At 49.0% G+C, this 22384-nt stretch overlaps 1 protein-coding gene across 5 annotated transcripts in view; it reads right to left on the minus strand.

Annotated features, from left to right (window-relative positions):
- Nucleotides 1-22384, minus strand: part of caskin2b (CASK interacting protein 2b) — a 255010-nt gene that overhangs the window by 24521 nt on the left and 208105 nt on the right. For 4 of the 5 annotated variants that reach the window (XM_078225314.1, XM_078225317.1, XM_078225318.1 and 1 more), the window contains 3 exons: nt 22054-22263; nt 10067-10188; nt 8541-8625 (listed from right to left, as the gene is read on the minus strand). In XM_078225314.1, the coding sequence (XP_078081440.1) occupies nt 8541-8625; nt 10067-10188; nt 22054-22263 (417 nt within the window). The remainder of the gene's footprint in view (nt 1-8540; nt 8626-10066; nt 10189-22053; nt 22264-22384) is intronic. The other variant, XM_078225315.1, reaches the window with a different exon arrangement.

The following is a 22384-nucleotide window of genomic DNA, read 5'->3' on the forward strand; positions in this document are numbered from 1 at the left end:
TCCCACCTTCCTGGTTTACTGTTCGGGTATCCACCCCAGCAACGCTGTTGGCAATTCTTGCCACAGCTTCGCGTTTTAGGTCAATCCTCGCTGAATGCTGCCTCATTCGAGAGTCACAAACAAAATGTGAAGTTGTGTTTGAGAGGGAGAGAGGGGGAGGGAGGGAGGGAGGGACAGAGGGGGAGGGAGGGAGGGAGGGACAGAGGGGGAGGGAGGGAGGGACAGAGGGGGAGGGAGGGAGGGAGGGACAGAGGGGGAGGGAGGGAGGGAGGGACGCAGACCTGGACAGGTGATATCATCAGTTGTCAAAGGAAAGGTTGTTCCACACTTGTTGACTCAAATACTCTTTTATCTTTGAAACACGATCTGCAGAATTCAGCAAGTGATCCCGGCGTTAGGAAGTCTAGCAGCATTGCGCACCTTCCTGCAGTTTCACAAGCCCCCTTCCCTCCCCCGCCCCAACTCCTACCCTCCCCACTCCCTCGCAGTGGAGCTAATCTGAGCTGTGTTGCTCTGACGCTGTGTACACACAGTCAGGGTGGTGGATAAGGAACTCTCTGGTGCTCACTCTGAAACTGGAGAATGTCAGTCTGCACCCAGACACAGTACATCCACTTTTTGTCATGTGCAAAACTGAACAGGGAAGGACAGGGGGATGGGACTGAGGGAGAGGGTGGAATTGTGGCCGGCATTCTGGTTTACTTCACTGAAGAGGAAAAATGAATTAAAAGTCTCAACGATTGACACCAATGACCAGACAGTCCCTTTCAAAAGCACATCTGGACCATCCACACCAAAACATGGACTGGAGTACCTGGGTTCACGGAGTGGAGTCTACTCTATCTGTTTGCTTCCATCCTTCAACAGACCTTTCTGATTGGCTGAAAACTTTGATCACCATGAGAGTGCTGCCAAGTGTGGAAATACATCTTCCTGGAGGCTTTTCTTCATGAATCACTCCAGCCATTCAGACAAGCCCTTTTATCATCTCTTAATATCCTCCAGACGTTTGCCCATGGCAGTGTTTTGGAATTTAACCTTTACTTCTAGAAGTTTGCTGTGTTTTCAAATCCCTCCATGGTCTCTGTCATTGCCTCCAGCCTCACAACCCTCTGAGATATCTGTGCTCTTGCCCCTCCTATCACTACCCTGACTGTGTACACAGCCTCAGAGGAACAGAGCTCAAGTTAGCTTCATTGCCGAGGGAGTGGGGAGGGTAGGAGTCGGGGTGGGGGAGGGAAGGGGGCTTGTCTGAGAGGCAGTGATGTGGCCAGTGCAGAGAGAGAGGGAAAGAGAGTTCCCCGTGTTCTCTGTGTCCTTGAGAATTGTAGCTTCAAACCACCTGTCTACACCTTCTTCACAGAACTCCTTCACTCTCTCTCTCTCCTCCCTATCACGTTGTCCAATCATACATTTTTGATTTTGTTCTTTTTCCCCCACTTTTACTAAACTGTTCTCACTCTTAGAATCTCACCTTTTACTTTGTCTCTAAGTCTGTTCACAAGATGTGGGCACCATTACTGAGTTTGAGTGTTCGTAGAATTACTACAGTGCAGTCCATTTGGCCCATCGAGCCTGCACCGACTCTCTGACAGAGCATCCCAACCAGGTCCTATCCCCATAATCCCACGTATTTACCCTGCTAATCCCCCTAATTTACACATCTTTGAATACAAAGGGGAAATTTAGCACGGCCAATCCACCTAACCCTGAGATCTTTGGAGCATGGGAGGAAACCGGAGCACCCGGAGGAAACGCACGCAGACATGGGGAAAGAGATGATAAAAGGGCTTGTCTGAATGGCCGGAGTGATTCATGAAGTAAACTGCAGGAAGGTGCGCAGTGCTGTTGAGATTTCCTAACGCCGGGATCACTTGCTGAATTCTGCAGATCGAGTTTCAAAGATAAAAGAGTATTTGAGTCAACAAGTGTGGAACAACCTTTCCTTTGACAACTGATGATGTCACCTGTCCTCTCCGCCTCTAGATCGCACTTTCCTCCTTTAAGACACTTCTTAAAACCCAGCGCTGTGATCAGGCTTTGGTCACTTGACCTAATAGCTTCTTCTGTAGCCCAGTGTCACTTTCATAGAAATCATAGAAACCCTACAGTGCAGAAGGAGGCCATTCGGCCCATCGAGTCTGCACCGACCACAATCCCACCCAGGCCCTACCCCCACATATTTACCCGCTAATCCCTCTAACCTACACATCCCAGGACTCTAAGGGGCAATTTTTTTTTTTAACCTGGCCAATCAACCTAACCCGCACATCTTTGGACTGTGGGAGGAAACCGGAGCACCCGGAGGAAACCCACGCAGACACGAGGAGAATGTGCAAACTCCACACAGACAGTGACCCGAGCCGGGAATCGAACCCAGGACCCTGGAGCTGTGAAGCAGCAGTGCTAACCACTGTGCTACCGTGCCGCCCCTTTGTTCCATGTAAACTTTGTTTTATATGGAACATGTGCAGTACCTTGGGGAAACGTTAAAGGCACTATATAAATATCAGTTGTTGTTTGAAGGCTTTAGGCCAATCCTGGAATGTTGGCAACCTCTGTGCCGACAAACTTTGTTACAGTGCAGCTTCAGCAGTAAGTGAGGCAGTGCGACCCCTCACCTCCCCCCCCCCTCAATTCCCTGCCCCCACAACAACCCCACAATTCTCAGCCAGCTTCCACTGGGCTGCACGGTGGCACAGTGGTTATCACTGCTGCCTCACAGCGCCAGAGGCCCGGGTTCGATTCCGACCTTGGGTGACTGCCTGTGCCACGTTTTCCCCATGTCTGTGTGGGTTTCCTCCGGGTGCTCCGGTTTTCTCCCATGCTCCAAAGATCTCAGGGTTAGGTGGATTGGCCGTGCTAAATTGCCCCTTTGTATCCAAAGATGTGTAAATTAGGGGGATTAGCAGGGTAAATACGTGGGATTATGGGGATAGGACCTGGTTGGGATGCTCTGTCAGAGAGTCGGTGCAGGCTCGATGGGCCAAATGGACTGCACTGTAGGAATTCTATGAACACTCAGGCTCGGTAATGGTGTCCACATCTTGTGAACAGACTTAGAGACAAAGTAAAAGGTGAAATTCTAGGAGTGAGAACAGTTTACAAAGAGTGGGGGAAAAAGAACAAAATCAAAAATGTATGATTGGACAACGTGATAGGAGGAGAGAGAGAGAGAGAGTGAAGGAGTTCCACGGAGAAGGTGTAGACAGGTGGTTTGAGGCTACAATTCTCAAGGACACAGAGAACACGGGGAACTCTCTCTCTCTCTCTGCACTGGCCACATCTCTGCCTCTCAGACAAGCCCCAGCGGGCAGCAGTTAATCAGAGTTTTCAATCTCTCAGACAGAGGGAAGAGAGAAGGCTGCTGTTGCTGTTGTTGCAAAGACCCAGTCACTGGCAGATGATGAAACCATGTCCGTCAGCGAGGGACTCTCACTCGCCCATTAACCAGACACACACTCCCTGTCCCTGCCCAGCCTGTTGGGAGAGCATGGAGGTTCATTTACTGATGAAAGCGATAATAATACTTTGATGTTTACATGAATAGATTTGTGTTTAAAATAGACTTGCAGCCACCTGTCCCCTATGAGCCAAGGATAAGCCAATCAGACAATTGCCTGGGCTGGATCCGCACACACCGCTCGGCTGCCCCTGTCTGGGAGCAGAGGCTGGCCAGGAAGGGTTGTTATGCAGAGCGATTGCAGCTCAATCCAGGAATTCAATGCAAGGGCTGGGACTTTACCGTCATGTCCGCCACGGGAATTGGAGCGGGTGAGGGGCTGACCGTGGAAAGGGCTGTTGACCTCGGGCAGGGTTTTCCGGATTTGGGGCAGCCGGAGTGCCCCGCCCATTGTGCCAGCTCAGGATCAGTTGCTAACACTCCAGTCCCAGGATCAGAAAGCTTTAGGATCGAGTCCAACTTCACCATCGTGATCACCCAATCCAGACTGAGACTCCAGCGCGGTGCTGAAGGAGTGCCGCATTGCCAGAGGCTTTGTCTTTCAGGTGAGACATGAGACCAAGGCTCCTTCTGCCCAACCAGCTGAACAAAAGAGTGGACGGGATCTCCCTGGGGTCCCGGCCAATAATTATTCCCCCTCCCTCAGCTCATCACTAAAGAACAGAACATCTGGTCATTACCATGTTGTTGATTGTGGGATCTTCTGTGTGCAAACTGGCTACTGTGTTTCCTACATTTGAGCAGTGATCCTACCCCACGTACAATCCGCCAGTGAAACATACAAATACGTGAACTCAGAGCAGGAATAGGCCATTCGGCCCCTCGATCCTGCTCTGCCATTCAATATGACCATGGCTGATTTGATTCCTGCTTACTTCGATAACCTTTGACTCCCTCGTTAGTCAAGAACCTAACACAGCTTTAGAAGTATTCAATAAGAAAAAATTTCTCCTCATCTCCATCTTTTTAAACCATGTCTCCGAGTTCTAGTCTCTCCCACAAGGGGAAACATCCTATCAGCATCCACCCTGTCAAGTTCCCTCAGGAGCAATAAGATCACCTCTCATTCTTCTAAACTCCAGTGGATACAGGCCCAACCTGTCCAACTTCTGCTTGTAAGATAACTCCACCACCCCCCCGATCCCAGGTATCAGCCGAGTGAACCTTCTCTGAACTGTTTCGAGTACATTTATATTGTTTCTTAAATAAGGAGACCAAAACTGTACACCGTACTCTAGATATGGTCCCACCAATGTCCTGTACAACTTTAGCAAACATCCCTGCTTTTATATTCCATTTCTCTATGCAATAAATGGCAGAATTCCATTTGTCTTCCGAATCACTTTTCCTGATTCATATACCAGGACACCCAAATCCTTCTGTCGCTCATAGTTCAGCAATCTCTTTCTAAGTAAATAATACACCGCTTATCTATTTTTCCTGCCAAAGTGGACAAGTTCACATTTTCCCACATTCTATTTCATCTGCCAAATTTTCGCCTACTCACGTAACCTGCGGACTCCTCGTGTCCTCTTAACACCTTATTTTCCTTGCTTTGTGTCATCAGCAAATTTAGCCAACAATTATTCAGTCCCTTCATCCAGGTCATTGATATAGATTGGAAATAGCTGAGGCCCCAGCACTGACCCCTGCAGCACTCCACTTGCTACATCTTGCCAACCCAAAATGATCCATTTATGCCCACTGTCAGTTTCCTGTTAGCTAACCGGTCTTCTGTCGAAGCTGATATGTTACCGCCTATATCATGAGCTCTTATCTGGTGTAGTAACTTTTGGTGTGGTACATTATCAAATGCCTTTTGGAAATCTAAGTACACCTCTACTTTCCTCAACCTCAACGCCTCTACTTTCTCAGGAGGCTAAGGAAACTTGGCATGTCCATTACAACTCTCACCAATTTTTACAGATGCCCCATAGAAAGCATTCTTTCTGGTTGTATCACAGCTTGGTATGGCTCCTGTTCTACCCAAGACCGCAAGGAACTACAAAGAGTCATGAACTTAGCCCAGTCCATCATGCAAACCAACCTCCCATCCACTGACTGTCTACACTTCCCGCTGCCTCAGAAAAACAGCCAGCATAATTAAGGACCCCACGGACCCCGCACATTCTCTCTTCCACCTTCTTCTGTTGGGAAAAAGATACAAAAGTCTGAGGTCACGTACCAACTGACTCAAGAACAGCTTCTTCCCTGCTGTCATCAGACTTATGAATGGACCTACCATATATTAAGCTGATCTTTCTCTACACCTAGCTATGACTGTAACACTGCATTCCGCATCCTCTCCTTTCCTTCCCTATGAACGGTATTTTTTGTACAGTGCGCAAGAAACAATACTTGTCACTGTATACTAATACGGACAATAATAAATCAAATCAAAATACCACATCTACAGATTCCCCTTTATGCTCCTTGCTTGTTACTACCACAAATAATAAATAATTATTTTCCCTTTCACTTAACCACACTCTCCTGTCATAAACCATGTTGACTCTGCCTGATTAGATTTTCTAATTACCTCACTATTAGCCCTGTATAATAGATCCCAGAATTTTCCTTACCACAAATGTTAGGTTAACTGCCCTGTAGTTTCCTGCTCTCTGTCTCCCTCCTTCCTTGAATCACATCCATTATTTCCCAATCGGATGGAGCCTTCCCAGACTCTAGGGAATTTTGGCAAATTAAAACCAATGCATCAACTATCTCAGAGCAACTTCCTTTAAGACCCCAGGATGAAATTCTCTGGTCAGCCTTTATTTTGGATAATTTTCCCAGTCCCCTTTCCCCGGTGATTGTAACTGTTTAAAGTTCCTGCCTCTCTTTCATCTCTTGATTTACAATTATTTCTGGGATGTTATTTGTATCCTCTACAGAGAGACTCACAACACCTGCTTATTGCTTCCCCATTAACCTTATTTTCCATTACTAACCCCCTAGACTCGCTCTGTAGAAGACCCACACTCACTTTAGCCAGTCCTTTCCTTTCAATATAACGGTGGCAACTCTTTCTGTCTGTTTTATATTTCTAGCTAGCTTTCTCGCATAGTTTAACTTCATTTTTTGATTTTCAAATTCTGTTCAATCTTTTAGCTGCCGCTAATCTTCATGGAATTGTACATTTTTTTTATTTCTTTCTCTATTTTTATCTTCTGTAGCCAGCCACGGATATTGTGTTGTGTCAGTTTGCTTGTAGCTCAGGTAATAATTCCGACATTATTACCTTTGTGCTCTGCTTTTTAATTTAGCCCCTAGCTAAGCAGGATCTCCTGCCCAGTCCTACCTACGTCATTGGTGCCCACATGGACCAGGACAACAGGATCCTCCCCCTCCCACTGCAAGTTCCTCCCCAGGCCTGAGCAGCTGTCCTGAACCCTGGCACTGGGCAGACAACACAGCTGTCTGGATTCTTGCTCTCGGCTCCAGAGATTGTGTCTATCCCCCTGATTATACTGTCCCCTACTAAACACAAGATTCCTATTAACTCCCCTTGCTTGAACATGTCCTGTACCACAGCGCCATGGTCAGCTCAGCCACTCTGCAACACCTGATTTTGTCTGTACAGGCGGCAAGAACCTCAAACCTGTCGGACATTTGCAAAGGCTGAGGTTCCTCTTCTTCTATCCCACACCCACCTCACTCATAGTCAGACTCTCCTGTCCCTGACCGTGAACCAAATCAGACCAGCCTATCCTAAGGAGTGTGACTGCCTCCTGTAATAAGAAGTCCAGGTAACTTCCACCCTCCCTGATGTGTCGCACTGTCTGCAGCTCAGCCTCCAGCTCAGTGACTCTGAGCCAAAGTTCGTGACGTCTCAGACACTTGCTGCAGATGTGTTTGTCCTGGATAACACAGGTTTCTACAGGCGCCCACATTCTACAGCTGCAACACAGCCATCTTTACAGAGCTTTAATTCATTATTTTACCGATTAAATTTTAATACATGTCTCTAGTCCTGCCTGTGCTTATACTCTTATTATTTCAATAGATATTTCAATAGATATTCTGGGCCGGGGGAGGGGGAGGGGTGGGGAGGGGGCGGGGTGGGGGAGAGGCCGGGGTGGGGGAGGGGCCGGGGCAGGGGAGGGGCTGGGGCGGGGGAGAGGCCGGGGCGGGGGAGGGGCCGGGGCGGGGGAGAGGCCGGGGCGGCGGACAGGCCGGGATGGTGGATAACCCGCAGCTCTCATTGAATCTGCCAATTGCTGCCCTCTCCACTCTTCATTTCCCCACTGCTCTCACTGACTCTCAGAAGAGAGACTCAGGTGAGTATCAGTCCCGGGTCTGGATCAGAGACATCTGAACACTGGGCACCGGTAAGTGCTGAGAAAGGTGGGAAAGGTACAAGAGCCAACCCTGCCACAACCCTGGCTCCATCCGAGTGACCTCTACTGACCCTCCATTCGACAGCATTTATGTGTGTGTGTGAGGGAATGTGTGTGAGTGAGTGTGAGTGTAAGGGGGGGGGGGGGGGAAGTGTGAGTGTGGGGGGTTATGAGTGAGTGTTTTTGAGTTTGAGTGTGTGTGTGTAAATGTATGTGAATGAGTGAGTGAGTGAGAGTGAGTGCTTGTGTGTGGGTCTGTGTCAGTGTGTGCCTGTATGTGTGCACGTGTAGCTGTAGTTGTGTGTATGTGTGTTGGTTTGTGTGTGCGTGCTTGCGTATATGTCAGTGTGTGTGTGCGTGTGTGAGAGTTTGTGTGTGTGTGTGAGAGAGTGTGTGTGTGTGTGTGTGTGTGTGTGTGAGAGAGAGTGTGTGTGTGTGTGTGTGTGTGTGTGTGTGAGAGAGTGTGTGTGTGTGTGTGTGTGTGTGTGTGTGAGAGAGAGTGTGTGTGTGTTTGTGTGTGTGTGTGTGTGTTTGTGTGAGAGTTTGTGTGTGTGTGAGAGTTTGTGTGTGTGTGTGAGAGAGTTTGTGTGTGTGTGTGAAAGAGAGGGAGAGTTTGTGTGTGTGAGGATTCACTGGCCATTCTTTATAAAGTCTGAGTTTCTGATACGATTCAGCCTATTTGTAGAGCGATTGCGAGACAAATGTGGGAAGTGCGGAATGTGGAAGCTGGCTCTTACCTGCCGGCTGCTCCAGCTGTTTGCCAAGTGTGTCTGTGCCCTTGCAGAGCTGCTGATGTGCCTGATCTCCACCAGGGGGCACAGCCTGCCAGAAATCAAAATACACATTAATAGAACTGGTGAGCGGCTGGGAGTTTCAAGCACATCGTAACTCCCAGAACAACCAACATAGATCATCCCTTCCACTAGACTCCTGTATTATTCTAACAAAGGGTGAGGTTCTCAATGGCCTGTGTGTCTGGGGTCCTCTAATCTCCCACCCTAGGCTCTGGAGAACTCAGCGAGAGAGGGCTGGCAAATCACCCAATCCCCAGGCCTCAGCAAGTTTCCTGACCCCCAGTTTCCGGGTCGCCTCCTGCACATGCTTGTTCAATGGAGGTATTAATTTCTATCCCTTGGGGAATATTCCGGATGCTGCTCTGTGCTCTCATGCAGTTTAGATTGTCTGCATGTGGGAGGGATGAAGGAGAAGGAGTGTATCGTGAATTGGGGAGGTATGGGGAGGGGGGGCATGGGAGGGGGCACGGAGAGGGGGGCACAGGGAGGGGGGCACGGGGAGGGCACGGGGAGGGGGAGCACGGGGAAGGGGGCTTGGGAGGGGGCACGGGGAGGGGGGCACGGGGAGGGGGGCACAGGGAGGGGGGCACGGGGAGGGGGGCACGGGGAGGGGGGGCACGGGGAGGGGGGGCACGGGGAGGGGGGGCACGGGGAGGGGGGGCACGGGGAGGGGGGGCACGGGGAGGGGGGGCACGGGGAGGGGGGGCACGGGGAGGGGGGGCACGGGGAGGGGGGGCACGGGGAGGGAGGGGCACGGGGAGGGGGGGGCACGAGGAGGGGGGGCACGGGGAGGGGGGGGCACGGGGAGGGGGGGGCACGGGGAGGGGGGCACGGGGAGGGGGCACGGGGAGGTGGCACGGGGAGGGTGGCGGGGGGGCATGGGGGGGGCACGGGGAGGGGAGGCACGGGGAGGGGGCACGCGGAGGGGGGGCATGGTGAGGGGGGCACGGGGAGGGGGGCACAGGAAGGAGGGGGAACGTGGAGGGGGTCCACAGGGAGGGGGGCACTGGAAGGAGGGCCACGGGGATGGGGGGCCACGGGGACGGGGGGCCACGGGGACTGGGGGGCCACGCGGACGGGGGGGCCACGCGGACGGGGGGGCCACGCGGACGGGGGGGCCACGCGAACGGGGGGGCCACGCGGATGGGGGGGCCACACGGACGGGGGGGCACGGGGAGTGGGGACACAGGGAGGAGGCACGGGGAGGAGAGCACAGGGTGGGGGATGCCTCTCCCCATGCACCCCTCTCCCCACGACTCTCACCCCACCCAACCCCCACCCCACCGACACTCTGGCTGATGGAGTGAAAAAGGACTACAGGATATAGGGAGGTGGGATTTACAATGAGGTGGGTGGGCTTGCTGAGCTAAGTGGGCCTTTTCCTGGTTCCTGTCCTCATTCTGACGTTCGTGCTTCAGTGTTGGGCATTATCAGTGACTGGCTCTCGGCCCGAGGCTGTGCTTTCATACCTTGCCGTTCTCCAGGCCGGTAGTGGCAGTGTGTCCGTTGCCACTCTCTGTGCTCTGCCCACTTCCAGCACTGCGAATACTCCCCACACTGCCAGTGCTGCCCACACTGTTCCTGTCACCTGCTGAACAAGAGGACAAAGGGCACAGAGTGACGAGGGTTATTGCCAACGGGCTTGAGGAAAGCATGCAGGAACCATTTCCCCACAATCCCCCTCTGTCTCATAACGGATCCAAACTCTGCTGCAAAGAATGGAACACATAATCTACACTGACACACCAGTGCCACGCCGACAGGGTGCTGCGCCGACGGGGTGCTACACTGTCAGAGATACCCGCCTTTAGATAAAACACTGAGTCCCTATCTGCCACTTCAAGTTTCATGGCACTGTTCGAACATCATAGAATCCCTACAGTGCAGAAGGAGCCATTCGGTCCATCGAGTCTGCACTGACCACCACAATCCCATCCAGGCCCTATCCCAGTATCCCCACGTATTTATCCTGCTCGTCCCCTGACACTAAGGGTCAATTTAGCATGGCCAATGCACCTTTGCTGCACATGTTTGGAATGTGAGAGGAAATTGGAGCAACCGGAGGAAACCCACGCAGACACGGGGAGAACGTGCAGACTCCACACAGCCGAGTCCGGAATCGAACCCGGTCCCTGGCGCTGTGAGGCAGCAGTGCTAACCACTGTGCCACCGTGCTGCCCAAAGGAAGGGTATGAACATTATCCAGCTCAATATTCCTCCATCAATAAACATATAAAAAGCAAATTACTGCGGATGCTGGAATCTGAAACAAAAGCAGAAAATGCTGGAAAATCTCAGCAGGTCTGACAGCATCTGTGGAGAGAGAAACAGAGTTAACATTTTAAATCTGGATAATCCTGTCAGGCGCTGTGATGAAGGGACATCCAGACTCAAAACATTAGCTCCAAACATGAAAAACTCACTCGCTTGTCCTGTCTGATTTTTGGCAATCTTTCTTTGTGGCAATTGGACAATTCATTTATCCACAAAACAACTGGGACTGCAGAACAAACTCCATTAGATACGGGGCAGTTAGAGACAGTCTGAAGATATAACAACGCTCCGTAATTAACTTCTTTTTCCAATCACTGTCTATTTTTGATGACGCTATTACAAAGCAGCATATTGAAGGTGCTGTATAAATGTTATTCTCCTCACTCCACCAATGGCAGCCTTGCTTTAAGTTGTCTAGGCTTGAAACTGTGAAATATCCTCCTTAAACCTCTCAGCCTCTTCACTCTCCACCTGTGATGTTAAGACTCACCTTCACCCTGCTGCTCCGACCATTTTGGTCACCTTCCTTCACAGAGTCATAGAGGTTTACAGCATGGAAACAGGCTCTTTGGCCCAACTTGTCCATGCCACTCTTTTTTTTTAACCACTAAGCTGGTCCTAATTGCCCACATCTGGCCCATATCCCTCTATACCCACCTGACCCATGCAACTGTCTAAATGCTTTTTAAAAGACAAAACTGTACCAGCCTCTACTACTACCTCTGGCAGCTTGTTCCAGACACTCACCACCCTCTGTGTGAAAGAATTGCCCCTCTGGACCCTTCTGTATCTCTCCCCTCTCACCTTAAACCTATGCCCTCTAGGTTTAGACTCCCCTACCTTTGGGAAAAGGCTCATTGTCAATCTCTGGCTAACTAACTCCGAGATGTTACTCCACATTTTCCCATGCTAAGTGTGCCACATAAATACAAATTATTTCTGTATGCATTGATCCTAAATTATATCAAATATTTAGACATATTAACACTGTCTGAGTTTGACATTACGCCAAGAAAGGACCTTGGGGCTGGCAAACTCCGAGCGTTAGTTAGCACTGCTACCTCACAGCGCCAGGACCCGGATTCGATTCCCGGCTCGGGTCACTGTCTATGTGGAGTTTGCACATTCTCCCCGTGACTGTGTGGATTTCCTCCGGGTCCTCTGGTTTCCTCCCATAGTCCAAAAGATGTGCTGGTTAGGTGCATTGGCCATGCTGAATTCTCCCTCAGTGTACCCAAACAGGTACCGAAGTGTGGCGACTAGGGGATTTTCACAGTAACTTCATTGCAGTGTTAGTGTAGGCCTATTTGTGACATTCATAAATAAACTTTAAACTTTAAGAATTTTCTCAATCCAAGATTCTTTGAACAGGCAGATGGACATCAATCTTGTACAGAATCCCAGAAGCAGAGATTTTGGAGGATCTCTGACTCATCATCTGCTCATATTCCATTTGGGTGGCATGGTGGCACAGTGGTTAACACTGCTGCCTCACAGCTCCAGTGACCTGGGTTCGATTCCCGGCTTGGGAACTGTCTGTGTGGAGTTTGCACATTCTCCCCGTGTCTGTGTGGGTTTCCTCCGGGTGCTCCGGTTTCCTCCCACAGTCCAAAGATGTGTGGGTTAGGTTGATTGGCCATGTTAAATTGCCTGTAGTATCCTGGGATGTGTAGGTTAGTGGGGTAAATGTGTGTGGTGTGGCGATAGGGTCTGGGGTGGGATTATTATCGGTGCAGACTCGATGGGCCAAATGGTCTCCTTCTGCACTGTAGGGTTTCTATGATGCAGAATGGGTCCAGTGCAGGAAAGCAGTCACGTATGACATGCTGTCCAGTGAGATCTCCTCTTGTCTGATACGGTCAGGGGAGACACAAGTGCCTCAGCTCCAAGACAGGCTGGAGGTAACAGGTCACAGAATGGTTAATTATCCATTGAAACATCTGCACTTATTCCTCAAAGAACAAAGTAAATTACAGTACAGGAACAGGCCCTTCGGCCCTCCAAGCCTGCACCGACCATGATGTCCGTCTGAACTAAAACACCCCACCCTTCCGGAACCATATCCCTCTAACCCCATTCTATTCATGTATTTGTCCAGACGCTCCTTAGGAGTCACTATCGTATCTGCTTCCATTACCTCCCCAGCAGCGAGTTCCAGGCACCCACCACCCTCTGTGTAAAAAACTTGCCTTGTACATCTCCTTTAAACCTTGCCCCTCGCACCTTAAACCTGTGCCCCCTAGTAATTGACTCTTCCACCCTGGGAAAAAGTTTCTGACTGTCCACTCTGTCCATGCCCCTCATAATCTTGTAGATTTCTATCAGGATGCAGTTGATATTGTCTACATAGACTTTAGCAAGGCCTTTGACAAGGTACCGCATGGTAGGTTGTTGCATAAAGTTAAATCTCACAGGATCCAGGGTGAGGTATCTAAATGGATACAAAATTAGCTTCAGAGAGTGGTTGTAAAGAGTTGTTTTTCACACTGGAGGCCTGTGACCAGTGGTGTGCCTCAGGGATCAGTGATGGGTCCACTGTTATTTGTCATTTATATTAATGATTTGGATGAGAACATAGGAGGCATGGTTAGTAAGTTTGCAGATGACACCAAGATTGGTGGCATAATGGACAGTGAAGAAAGTTATCTCCAATTACAACGGGATCTTCATCAATTGGGCCAGTGGGCTGACGAATGGCAGATGGAGTTTAATTTAGACAAATGCGAGGTGATGCATTTTGGTAGATTGAACCAGGGCAGGACTTACTCAGTTAATGGGAGGGCGTTGGGGAGAGTTACAGAACAAAGAGATCTAGGGGTACATGTTCATAGCTCCTTGAAAGTGGAGTCACAGGTGGACAGAGTGGTGAAGAAGGCATTCGGCGTGCTTGGTTTCATCAGTCAGAACATTGAATACAGGAGTTGGGATGTCTTGTTGAAGCTGTACAAGACATTGTAAGGCCACACTTGGAATACTGTGTGCATTTCTGGTCACCCTATTATAGAAAGGATATTATTAAACTAGAATGAGTGTGGAAAAGATTTACTAGGATGCTACCAGGACTTGATGGTTTGAGTTATAAGGAGAGGCTGGAGAGACTGGGACTTTTTTCTCTGGCGCGTAGGAGGCTGAGGGGTGACCTTATAGAGGTCTATAAAATAATGAGGGGCACAGATCAGTTAGATAGTCAATATCTCTTCCCAAAGGTAGGGGAGTCTAAAACTAGAGGGCATAGGTTTAAGGTGAGAGGAGAGAGATACAAAAGTGTCCAGAGGGGCAATTTTTTCACACAGAGGGTGGTGAGTGTCTGGGACAAGCTGCCAGAGGTAGTAGTAGAGGTGGATACAATTTTATCTTTTAAAAAGGATTTAGATAGTTACATGGGTCCGATGGGTATGGAGGGATATGGGCCAAATGCAGGCAATTGGGATTAGCTTAGGTGTTTAAAAAAAAAAGGCGGCATGGACAAGTTGGGCCGAAGGGCCTGTTTCCATGCTGTAAACCTCTATGACTCTATGAGGTCACCCCTCAACCCCCGTCATTCCAGTGAGAACAAATCAAGTTTCTCCAACCTCTCCTCATAGCTAATGCCCTCCATACCAGGCCACACCCTGGTAAATGTTTTCTGTACCCTCTCCAAAGCCTCCACATCCTTCTGGTAGTGTGGTGACCAGAATTGAACACTATATTCCAAGTGCGGCCTAACTAAGGTTCTATAAAGCTGCAACATGACTTGTCAATTTTTAAACTCAATGCCCCGGCCGATGAAGGCAAGCATGCCATTTGCCTTCTTGACTACCTTCTCTGCCTGCGTTGCCTCTCCCAATGCCTCATCCTCCAGCTCCTCCGCCCTCTCGCTTCACTCCGCGTTGAAGTCAAGAGCGGCTCCAACAGCTAACTCATTCTTTCTCAGGACTTGGAAACAATGGAGCTCCCCATCTCCCCCAGCTTTCCTTCCCCCGGACATCTGCTGGCTTTCTGCAGCCCAATCTCGAGGTCTGGGAACCAATACATTTTCCTTCATCATCTCTCCTCTCCTCTCCAACAGCAGTGTCCTGAGGTGTGAGACTTGGATCTCCCAATCCCCCCCGCGCCCGCGCCCGCCCCCGCCGCACTGTAGTTTACCGCCGCACTGTAGTTTAACAAAACATCAATGAGTATAAAGCAGAACGGATGGGAAGGCAGACCGGAGCTCCAACACAAGGGTGATTTCATTTGAACACAGGAGAGGGAGGCTTGGGAGGATAGGGGATGGGGACAGTATCAGATGAAGTAAATCGCGTTTTGAAGTGTCAACATTCGGGTTTTTGGGTGATGGGTGAGGAGAAACAAGGAATAAATATTCTTAATATTTAATAGGAAGTGCTGACTGTGGAACGGGGTTGACCAACAACATCACAAGTTGTATGGGACCAGGGATAAGCAGCAGGATGAGAGGGGGGTGATGCTTACCAGGATCTGGTTGCCTGAGGACCCAGATATCCTCAGTGGAAGTAGAAAGCAGGGCTGTTGGGTAGATGCGGTTCGTGCCTCTCCCTAACACAGACAAGAAGAACTGATGTGTCTGCCTCTGTGACCGAGCCGACCGAGATTAATGCAAACCAGAGGCCCTGAGAACCACCGGCAAATCAGCCTCTCCAAGTTACAGGATCACGCAGCAGACTGCACTCAACATACACGGGTTGCCAGGAGATCCAGTCCAGTAAAAAAAATCTGGAATTAAGAATCTACTGGTGACCATTGTCGATTGTCGGAAAAACCCATCTAGTTCACTAATGCCCTTTAGGGAAGGAAATCTGCTGCCCTTACCTGGTCTGGCCTACATGTGACTCCAGAGCCACAGCAATGTGGTTGACTCAACTGTCGTCGGGCAGCTAGGGATGGGCAATAAATGCTGGCCAGCCGGCGACACCCATGTCCGATGAATGAATAAATAAAACATGAACAATATATGGCAGTAACCGCGCAATAGGTCACTCGGGGTGGCGCTTGAGGCCTGCTACTGTTTCCATGGCAACAAATCTGGATAAAATAGACCCAGCAGAGAAACAACTGAGGTGCATTCAGGAAGTTGGAGCCCGTATGGTCCCGGACAACACCGATTCCAACCTGCTCCACACACTGAGTGTCCGCTAGTTGCAAACTGAGGCTGGCGGTACGTGTGAATAAAACACAAAAGAGACAATAGTCCAGTTGTATCATTGCTAGACTATTAATGCAGAAACTCAGCTAATGTCCTGGGGACCCGAGTTTGAATCCCACCACGGCAGATGGTGCAATTTAAATTCAATAAAAAATACCTGGCATTAAGAATCTACTGATGACCGTGAAACCATTGTCAATTGTGGCACGGCGGCACAGTGGTTAGCACTGCTGCCTCACAGCGCCAGGGACCCGGGTTCGATTCCAACCTCGGGTCACTGTCTGTGTGGAGTTTGCACGTTCTCCCCGTGTCTGCGTGGGTTTCCTCCGGGTGCTCCGGTTTCCTCCCACAATCCAAAGATGTGCCGGTTAAGTTGATTGGCCATGCTAAATTGCCCCTTAGCGTCAAGGGAACCAGCAGGGTAAATATGTGCAATTATGGGAAACGGGCCTGGCTGGGATTGTTGTCGGTGCTGGCTCATTGGGCCAAATGGCCTCCTTCTGCACTGTAGGGATTCTATGATTGTCGGAAAAACCCATCTGGTTACTAATGTCCTTTAGGGAAGGAAATTTGCTGTCCTTAGCTGGTCTGGTCTACATGTGACTCCAGAGCCACAGCAATGTGGTTGACTCTCAACTGCCCTTAGGCAACTAGGGATGGGCAATAAATGCTGGCCAGCCAGTGACACCAATGCCCCACGAATGAATTAAAAATAAATCACAGGGCAGGCAGAACAGAAATGCGATGAGTCCCAAATCAGATTTTTATTGTTATTTTCTCCCCTCTCCTGGCCATTCTCCACCTCAGGTACTGAGAACTGGGAAGAAGTGTGGAAGGCCCATTCTGCCCCCAGTTAATGTTTCCTCACACATTCACTCCAGTGCATTATTTTCCTTTATTCACCCGGGAGCAATCATTTCCTCCTCGGATCACCCACTCAATCAACTCATCCATTACAGAATGGGAACATTTTGGCCACCCTTCTGTCGCTGGCTCATTCTCCCAGCTGTGGGTAACCAACTCTGTGATGCAACTGGGGCCATTTCTCCATTTCAAGTGTGCTATAAAATTGCTAAGTTGTTGTTGTATTCACTGGTCCTAAATTATATCAAGCGCATATATGCAAACATGTAAATGCTGTTTGAGTGGAACATTGTGCCAAGAAAAGGCCTTTCCCAAGTGTTAGGAAACTGCTACTTGAGGATTTTCTCAGACACCTTCCGGCCTGTGCCAGTTTTGGCAGCTTAATCTACAGGGCCACTGAGGTGGTTTACTGCTCTGAGTGAAGAGACAGACAGACAGAGTGAGAGAATAAAGGCAACCTGAAGAAGCAAGAGATGCAGAGAGAACATTAATGGACAAGATGAGAGAGAATGCAAAGACAGTGCAATAAATGTGAAACCAATTAAGAAGTCTGAGGAGTCGTGAGTAGAGAGGGCACAGGAGCTGGAAGCAAAATTACTTGACCTCTCTCCATGTTATTCATCACCAAACATTGAGATTATTTGAGGGGTTTCGGCACTTTAAATGGGCCAAGATTCCACCCCACCATCGGTGGCTGTGCTGAACTCTGGAATTCCCTCTTTATATAAGGAGGAGAATTTCACAGTAACTTCATTGCAGTGTTAATGTAAGCCTTACTTGTGACTAATAAATAAACTTTTAAACCTCTCCGCCTCTCTCTCCTACTTAAAACCCGTCTATGGCCCAACCTCCGATCACTTATCTCATTGTCCCCTTCGGATTGGAGGTAACTTTTGGCCAAATACATTCCTTTAGATCCTTTAAGTCATTATAACATCCCAAGGTGCTTCGCAGGAACATAAACATTTGACGGCAAGTCACATAAGGAGATATCGGGACAGGTGATCAATAGCTCGGTTAATGGGGTCAATTGTTACAGACTGTCTGAGAGGAGAGAGGATCAGAGAGGTTAGTCAGAGAATTCAAAAGCCTTTGCTGTTTTTTGCTGTTATAGAGTGATGATAGTAGTGTAATTGATATATGTTTTTTTTATGTTTAAGGGGAATGTTTAAAAATTCAGCTTTGTGCTACAGTCAGTATGTCTGGTAGGAATGCAGCACAGATTCTGAGGAAGCACAACAGTTACTCAGTTCAGCCTTGCAAGTGATTATGTTAAGTAGAGCCAATGAACTTTTGTTTATTAAGTTCCCCTGTAATTTCTGATTCGAGTGTTTGACAGGGTCCTGTGATGATGTGGTTAATGTGCAGCCCTGGGTCTGTAGCAGAGAGAGAAAAAGCTTTTGCAGAAAGCAGTGAGTTGCAGCTGAAGCCTGGGTGAAGTGAGAAGGATTTTATAGGCTTCTGGAACTTTCTCTCTCTCTGAAAGCTTCAAAATTGTTAACAAAACATTACAGCAAGTATGCATGGGTTTACCAACTGTATTTATTTAAAAGTGGATTTGATTTATCTATGAATAGGACTTATTTGGAACTGAAATGGTCACAAGCTAGAAAGTAAAGCTGTTTCCTTTCATTTTTAAATATTGTTCAATAGGAATAGTTAAGCTACTTCATTTGTTAGAGTTATATTTAAACTGTGTTATTAAATAATGTTTGTTTTACTATAAAAGATCCCGAATTCGTCAATAAAATTGTTCCTGGAAAGAATATCCTTTCCTCAGATTGATACCAAAATAGAAAATTGTTGGGGTCTAATCTGGTTTCATTAATATACTTTGGGGTTCTGGTCTGGGACCCTAACAATTGCAAGTTATTGCTATGCACCCATGGGAGACTAGAGCAGCTCTCAACCCAGGTTCATATTGGTGCAGCACCTAGAAACTGCTTATCAGCAGTTAAGACCACTGGGTGCCAGCCTGGTACAGTCAGGGCAGAGGCTTGACATGGGGAGAGGGAGTGGTGTACAGTTCAGGGGCCTGGCCATTCTGTTGGGGTTGGTTGGGTGGATTGGCCATGGTAAATGTGTGGGGTTACGGGGTTAGGGCAGGGATTGTGGGCTTGGGTAAGATGCTCTTTCAGAGAATCAGTGCAGACCTGATGGGCCGAATGGCCTCCAGGAATTCTATGGGTTCCATCTGTGGAGTCTGTTTAGCTCAGGTGGCTGGGTACCTAGCTTGTGATGCAGAGTGGCACGAACAGCGTGGGTTCAATTCCCGTACTGGCTGGTCCTGGTTCATGAAGGCCCTGCCTTCTCAACCTTGACTGGTGGTGATGCTCAGGTTAAGTCACCACCAGTCAGCTCTCCCCTTTGAGCCTATGGTCATCCAGGACCATGTCAACTTTACCTTATACAGTTCCATCATCCCTGCTTTTGTATTCAATAAAGGAATGCATTCTATAGGCTTCCTTGACTACCATGTCCACCTGTTGTACCACCTTCAAGGGCCTATGAACATGTACTCCAAGGTCTCTCACTTCCTCAACACCTTTCAATATCTTCCCGTTTGTTGAATATTCCCTTGGCTTGTTTATCCTCCCCAGATGCATTACCTCACACTTTTCCAGATTGAATCCCATTTGTTATCTAAAGTTTTAAAGTTAATTTATCAGTGTCATAAGTAGGCTTACATTAACACTGCAATGAAGTTACTGTGAAAATCCCCTAGTCACCACACTCCGGCCTGTTCGGATACACCGAGAGAGAATTTAGCATGGCCAATGCACCTAACCAGCACGTTTTGTGGGAGGAAACCGGAGCACTTGGAGGAAACCCACGCAGACACGGGGAGAACGTGCAAACTCCACACAGACAATGACCCGAAGCTGGAATTGAACCTGGGTCCCTGGTGCTGTGAGGCAGCAGTGCTAACCATTGTGCCACCGTGCCATCCCTTTTCTGCCCACACAACCAATATGTTTCTCACGAGTCTCAAAGACCACTCAAATACTTTTAGAAATCAGTATAAATATTCACCATAAATACAGGATGGCAGGAGGGATGATTTTACACTCACACTCCAGGCTCTGGGTTTTACCCACGAGGAACGTATTCTGAGAATGAAAGCACAAAGCCACTCACACCAGCCCACCATCAGCCTCTACGAGTCTATCTCTGTCTGTCCGTTTTGACGGATGGAGAGTTGGGATAGGCGGATGTGCCCAGCCTGAGGGGGCAGTAAAACACACTTGCCGGTGTGCAACCTCCAAAAGTGACCCCTGGTGCCTCGCGGAATGAGGCTGTCAGGAACTGGATGGGGAGAACTCCACCCTGATATTCTGGCTGTATGTTGTACAGCTCTGGAGCATGGAGAAACAGTGAAGCTCCACAGAGCACTGGCACTGACTGTAGCTCCAGTTATCATAAACTGTGCCAGCTTCTGGGTTTCACTTGAGTGGGGTAGGTGGGATACGAGGGTGAGTGGAGAGCAGGGGAATGTGTAAGTGAGGCAAACAACTATCATAGAAATCATAGAAACCCTACAGTACAGAAAGAGGCCATTCGGCCCATCGAGCCTGCACCGACCACAATCCCACCCAGGCCCTACTCCCATATCCCTACATATTTACCCACTAATCCCTCTAACCTACGCATCTCAGGACACTAAGGGCAATTTTTTTTTAGCATGGCCAATCAACCTAACCCGCACATCTTTGGACTGTGGGAGGAAACCGGAGCACCCGGAGGAAACCCACGCAGACACGAGGAGAATGTGCAAACTCCACACAGACAGTGACCCAAGCCGGGAATCGAACCCAGGTCCCTGGAGCTGTGAAGCAGCAGTGCTAACCACTGTGCTACCGTGCCACCTAAACACGGAGAGCGGACAGTGAGAAACACCATGACTGACAGCAATGAACATTTTGAGTGCTCGCCACAGCGATAGGTCAATAGTGTAGAGGCCATTGAATGGTGAAAGCACATGAGCTACAATGGACAGGAATTTAACTTCACCACGAGGTTCCAGAACTTTCCGTGTGAACAGATTGCAGCCAAATAACAGACTTAGTGAGCAGCTCATACCATATAAATATGATCCGTATTTTCAATGATCAGCAGATGAGACAATGATCACTGGTTTCACACACACACTGACCAATGATGAAGAGGTTTATCATAGAAATCATAGAATCCTACAGCGCAGAAGGAGGCCAACAGGCCCGTCGAGAGTGCACTGATCACAATCCCACCCAGGCCCTACCCCCATAACCCCATGCATTTACCCTAGCTAGTTCCCCTGACACTAAGGGGCAATTTAGCATGGCCAATCCACCTAACCTGCACAGCTTTGGATTGTGGGGGGAAATCTGAGCACCCGGAGGAAAGCCACGCAGACACGGGGAGGACGTGCAAACTCCACACAGACAGTGACCCAAGCTGGGAATTGAACCCAGGTCCATGGCACTGTGAGGCAGCAGTGCTAACCACTGTGCCACCGTGCTGCCTTAAGTCACTTCAAAATGATTTCATCTGATAAAGAAACTATTTTGTCTGGTGGAGCCCCCAGCGGGTCTGGGGCCATAGCTTCAAAAGTTGGGCTGATTCGGGGTGATAGAAGAAGCACTTCTTCACACAAAGGACACAGTGCTGCCTCACAGCGCCAGGGACCAGGCTTCGATGCCAGTCTCGGGTCACTGTCTGCACATTCTCCCCGTGTCTGCGTGGGTTTCCTCCGGGTGCTCCTGTTTCCTCCCACAGTCCGAAAGACATGCTGGTTAGGTGCATTGACCCAAATAGGCGCTGGAATGTGGCGACTGGGGGAATTTCACAATAACTTCATTGCAGTGTTAATGTAAGCCTTACTTGTGACTAATAAATATATACTTCAGAAACGAGAGTGGAAGTCTGGGACTTTCTCCCCTAAAAGGCCACAAGGAGCATTAGAAAATTTCTAAATGGGTTTGCTAGATTTTTCCCAAACCAAGATGGATAAACAGTGTTTATTCAGATAGAGAGCAGTCATGGTCTAAACAAACAGCAGAACAAGGTCAAGGTGTGATTGGCCTCCTGCTCCCTGGCTTTTTTCAATGTCTGTTGAGTACAAAGTTCTTCGGAAGACATTTTGGGAATATAAGGTCACGCAGTCAGTCGTTGATATTGCTTTGAACCCTGACTTACCTGTGGAATTGTCACTATTCTCCGTGTTGTGATTGTTTCTGCTGAAGCCAGGATTGTTGAAGGTGCGGTGGGCAGGCAGCGTCTGCGAGTACATCTGTTGGTAAAGCTGGTAAGCATCGTCAGTCTGCGAGGTGGTGAAGGTACTCTGGTGGGTCCTGGGGAAGCCCTGCCGCTGATGGGGAGGCACTGAGGCATGGCGAGTGAGAGTGCCTACGGACAAAGGGGACACAACAAGAGACCCAATTAGACTTTCATGTTTTACCCAACCCTCCGCGGTTTTCTCAGACTGATGACACCTTTGTCTATAAGATCAGCACTTTGTCAATTTTCT

Source organism: Mustelus asterias, chromosome 12, assembly GCF_964213995.1.
Source record: "Mustelus asterias chromosome 12, sMusAst1.hap1.1, whole genome shotgun sequence".
Lineage (NCBI taxonomy): Eukaryota > Metazoa > Chordata > Chondrichthyes > Carcharhiniformes > Triakidae > Mustelus > Mustelus asterias.